The sequence below is a fragment of the Phalaenopsis equestris genome, unplaced genomic scaffold (genome assembly GCF_001263595.1).
Source record: "Phalaenopsis equestris unplaced genomic scaffold, ASM126359v1 Scaffold000306, whole genome shotgun sequence".
NCBI lineage: Eukaryota > Viridiplantae > Streptophyta > Magnoliopsida > Asparagales > Orchidaceae > Phalaenopsis > Phalaenopsis equestris.
Window position 1 is genome coordinate 88,326 of NW_018164748.1, and position 5,229 is coordinate 93,554.

General features: G+C 40.4%; 1 protein-coding gene across 1 annotated transcript in view; it reads right to left on the minus strand.

The window, feature by feature from the left end:
* Positions 1–2,704: 2,704 nt before the first annotated feature.
* Positions 2,705–5,229, minus strand: part of LOC110025587 (VIN3-like protein 1) — a gene marked incomplete at its 5' end in the record, with an annotated part of 20,700 nt that continues 18,175 nt past the window's right edge. Inside the window, 3 exon segments of the mRNA XM_020726143.1 lie at positions 2,705–3,716; positions 3,718–3,979; positions 4,060–4,370. Of these exon segments, the coding sequence (XP_020581802.1) occupies positions 2,876–3,716; positions 3,718–3,979; positions 4,060–4,370 (1,414 nt within the window). The 3' untranslated portion in view covers positions 2,705–2,875.

Consider the following 5,229-nt stretch of genomic DNA (forward strand, 5'->3'; position numbering starts at 1 on the left):
ATCGGAGTCATTCTCAGGGGGTAACACTTTCCCACTCCTCATATTCACTTCTGTGCACTTCCACCTCTTGAGTTGGACCCAGAGGTTCTCCTCCTGACAACTTGACCGATTCATTTGGTGTTCACTCTGAATGGGAAAAGTCCAAGTTGATGGCAATTGGTGTTCCTTGGCACTCAAGGATAGGCTCATTACTCGCTAAACTATCATAGCTGGTGTTATCGACATCTTCATTTTCGTTAGCACATCCATCAAAATTTAGTATGATTTGAGGATCATTTTCTAAATCAAAATTAGGGTTAGATTGGTTATGGTTAGTTACATAATTGTTAGAGGCAATCAAAACGTAGCCGAAATCGGAACTCTTATAATCAAAAGACACCAGAGGGGCGTACAGATAATCTTACAGAGTCAGCGGTTCGAAGGATTTCTTCCCCAAATCTAAGACAACTAATCTAGTGGGGACAGCACCTATCCTTCCTTTCGTGCTACTAGTCTTACTTCGTCCACGATCTCCTTCTTCCGTTGTGGTGGCTCCTCCGGTGTAATCTCTAGCATCGGTTTGATAGGCTGTAGACTCTGAGCGGCAACTTACACCAAGCCATCTAAATCTGATCTAGTATTTTATTAGAGGATCTACTCCAAACTATGCACCATCCACCCTTATCTGTATATGGATCTATCGAAATAATTAGCTCGACCGAATCTTTTAAATATAATTCACGTCATGTAAATGATCTTCTTTTTCTTTACGTTTAATGATCAAGTCGTCAACATAGCATTCAACAAACAAATTACTCTTGAGTTAAATTTGATAACAAGCATCTCAATTTTTGTCAAGCTCAAGCATATTAAAAACAAAAAATTTGCAAACGCCATTAATATAAAACTGTGTTAAAATCCCTTAAAATACATTTATAACATAAATTAAAGACCATAAAAAAATGTTATGTAGCTAATTTATTTTTTTATTTTTTTTTATTTTTTTTAAAATAAAATATGTTTGATGATTTAAAACATTTTAGTTAATGGGGAGGCAACAAGCATAAATATGTAATAATGCAAACACCACCTTCAAATTCACTTGGCACTTAATGGCATCCAACTGATCAAAATCACAATTTTCTACTACCGTGTTTCTCAAGAATAGTAAGAAGGGTCTGTTTGGGGCACCTGCAGCTTATTGAATAATCTACTGATAAGCAGTTTATCCTGATAAATTGTTGATCAGTAGCTTATCCGAATAAGTCGGCTGGTTGTTTAGGGTAACTGTTTGAAAACAGTTGATTTCCAGCTGTTTATGGATAAATGATCAATTTGCTCCTATTAAGTAATTTTGTCTGCAAGTGAACTGTCTTGACAATATATTTGATACTACAGAAGTAAAAAAACTAATACAAAACAGTAAAAAGAAAAAAAAAACCTCACTTAACGGTGAGTATCAAGCTTGATTAAAAAAAGAACAAAATTATTAAAATAATAATTCAAATCCAAATTTCAACCACCCACAATAAAATTTAGGTTTCAAGGTATGAAACTCAAATTCAAACAAAATTTTGAATTTTGAATTTTAAACGATCTTCCTAAACTTTCTGCAATGTCATCCCCTCTTTGAATTCAAACACTAGGTATTAAAATGAATTCAAAATGTTATAACTTTAAACTCATCCATTGAGTGGAATCAACAAGCTCAAGAGCTCACAAGCAACATCTTTCCCACGTTTCCAACTCAAAAAACATATCTTATCTGTGGAATCAAGGCAGTCAAAGGCTCGCAAGAAAGGTCTTGCCCAGGTTTTTAACTCAAAAATCATGTTTCTAAAAGCAAAAACCCATTCCGAGCATTTACCTAAACAAACCATAAATCAAAAATCATATCTTTAAAATATAGAAAAACATTCCAAATATTTGCACCAAGAGGAAGGGTTGTCAAAATTTGAGCGCTCTTAGAAACAAACAGAAAAAAAAATACTCAAAATAATCATAGTTTCTTGATCACAAGAAGTGTACACTAAACCAAGCAAACCTTGGGATAGAAGATGCCGACAGCGTTCTGAGCACCAAAGGCGACCAGGCCGGAGGCTCCCCACGAGCCGTTCACCACATGGTTGCAGTCGGCTCCGATGAACAACCTTTCTACCTCCACATTGCCATCGTCGAAGCAAGACCACTGCATCATAGCCGCTCAGAGGAAGAAGTACACTCGTGTCGAAGCAAGACCGCTGCATCATAGCCGCTCAGAGGAAGAAGTACACTCGCAAGGGTAAAAGGAAGCGGGTGATTACTGTTCGGAGCAACTAGCTCTACCGATTGTATCGAGAGGGTTCGTTTGTTCACGAAGTGCTGGGGAGGGAAAAGACGCTTAACAAGACTAGGCGGCCGTTCGAAGTGCCTCCATGCTTCCGCGAGAGGGGCATGGGAGATGAGTAAACTTTCTTTGTCGAACGCGGGATAGAACCCGCAGCCGAAGTTTAATAGAAAACGATTTCTGCGAATAGCGAAACACAGCCTAAAAGCGCGAAACAAACATATTTGGCACCGTTCTGAAAACACCCCGCAGCGAATAAGAGCTGCGGCAAATAGACATTAAGAAATTGCAATATATATATATAGCGGCCACGCTGACTTAAAAAATATATTTAACTACAAATCATCAATCAGCTATAAATCAGCATGCAGCAGTACAGAAATTTATAAAAAAAATAAAATAAAATAAATAAAATAAAAACCTGTTATTTCCAGGACCAATGGCTGCAACTACTAAAAAAACAATCCCAATCAGGCAAAATAATACTGGCCGAGCCACAAGTTGAAGCTGTTATAGTGCTCGCCCTCTAGACTGTTCTCTATTCGTTAGTAAACTGTAAGCTTCCTATTGTCAATGCCAGAGCTTACTGCAAAACCCATTGCGCGGCTTCTTGCAGCTAACGATCTCCGAAAAGGCATCCAGCAACTGCCCTGCTAAACTACTGGGCTCTTCGATTAGGGTTCGTATAAACGTGACGACGACCCTTCGCTCTTGCTCGGTGGACCTGAGGCTGAACCAGGTTAAGAACTTCATGCGGAAGCCATTCTCGATGTGTCCTGAACACTCAAGCCATCTTATCACCTTGACGCAGTATTCGTAGTTATCGTCCAGCTGACCGGAGTCATAGGTAAACCGGAGGGAAGCTCCGCTGACCAACGTGCTATCACCATCGCAAGCATCCTCGTGTCGACGCTGTGATAGTTTTCGGCAATCAGGATGAGATTCAACAGCTGGGATTTCGCCACCGCCCACCCTTAGTAAGTAAGTCTGGGAGTCTCCGCTGCCATTCGACCTTAGCGTACCATTCTTTTGCGATGTGCATCCATTCTCCGGTGACGATTCCATGGGTGGAGGGAGATCATCGTTGAGATCAGGAACCGATGCGACGTTCAGATCAAGTTGACGGACAACGGAGGGTTCCGTTTGATCCTCTTCGCCATTGTCCGGCTTGGCCGCACCACTCCCATCGCAGGATTCTTCTTCAAGGTCATCCTTGTAGAAGTCGTCGTAGCAACCCTCTTCTTGAGCCCAAGCTAGCCGTAAAATCTTCCCCAGGTTTCGGACTTTGAATCCAGACGATCCAGTATTTGGGACCTTGGAATCTCTCTTGCCGCTGGTCGAGCACCCTTCTGTCCCAGCTTGCTCCATCTCTTTGTGAATTATCTCGACGCTCCTGGCGAAGCACCTGGCTTCCCAAATCCCCTTCCGATGTGAAGGAGATGATTCGGAAAGCGTACTCCGTACACGGCTGAAGGTTCGGAACCAAAATCCTTCGCTGGGCTCTGGGGATTATGACGGGTTCTTTCTGGTAAATCTGCTCCCTGTTCTTGCAGTACCAGAGCTTATAACCCTTGATGGCATAAGGCGAGGAAGATAATGGTTCTTTCACAACAATTAGAAGAGAAGATGATGTTATCTCCTCAAATTGGAATCTACATGCAGCGGGAAGCGAATCTGCAAGAATTTTAACTTCAAACTAAAATTGGATAAATTAACAAAAAACAGAGAAATATGGTGTTTTTGCAGCGAAGTACCTCTTTGCTTCGTAAGCGAGTAGCAAGCGGAATTGAGCCACTCTTCCGCCTTCTCAATTCCGAGAGAGCACAGCTTTTGCACATCTCTGGAGACAGGAAGCCGGCTTACGAGGCCCCGCGCCATCCTAGCCGATACGCCATTAACAGGACCAACTTCTGCCTCAAGCTTCGCCTTCATATCTTCTACAATGTTGTGCAATTCTTTGAAATGGAGAGTGCCGTCCAACAGCCTGTAACTCAATGATATGCGGTGGCAAAGAATATCTACGCGGCGAGCATCTTTCGCAACTGCGAGCTGCTTTTTCCAGCACCTGCAAGAAGAAAGAGAATTCACCGTAACTCCAGGAATTAGTGGAGCTATTGATGTGTTACACTGCCTGTCTTCCGAACCAACTTATCTGAGAGTTTCTACAAGAAACCAAAACTAAAGCTGGGTGCAATCTGAAGCTGAAGGTGATCATTTGGTTTTAGATTATATTAGGTTTGTTTTTTGCCAGGTTTGAGCGGTGCATAACTGCCCCAAAAAGAAAACATTAAGTTTTGAATCACACGATTCTTATGTATTTATATATTCTCGCAGCTAAACTTTCATATTACATACATAGCATACATAGCACTTGGTGCTTTAAATCAATGCATGAAAAGTTGTATTTCACTTTGAAAGTGATAATTGTACTATTTTTTATGTGATATTAAATATTTTGAGTTGTATCTGTGAATATGAAAGTTTAGGTGTGAGATATGTAAAACTGTATCTGTGAATATGAAAGTTTAGGGGTGAGATATTTAAAAGAAAATCATTCATTTTGCTTATGTGATAATATCATGGTAATCTAATCAAAAGGGGCTGATAACCTTGAGATTAGTAATATGAAAGTTTAGGTGTGAGATATGCTTATTTTGAGTTCAACCAACATATTATCACATAAGCTCTAGAAGCTTGGAAAAGATAATTTTATGAAGGTACGAGAGCATTTACTAATCTAATCAAAAGGGGCTCATTACCTTGCTCTTGGAAAGCATGAGCTCTAGAATTTGGACTGCCTTGAGATGATGCTTGCTCAAGAGAAAGAGGGTGAGACAGGAAACTTTTCTTAGCCAAATCTTGGAGAGAGGGATAAAGAGATTCAAGAGAATCATTCAGTTTGCTTCAAGCATAATAGTTGCATT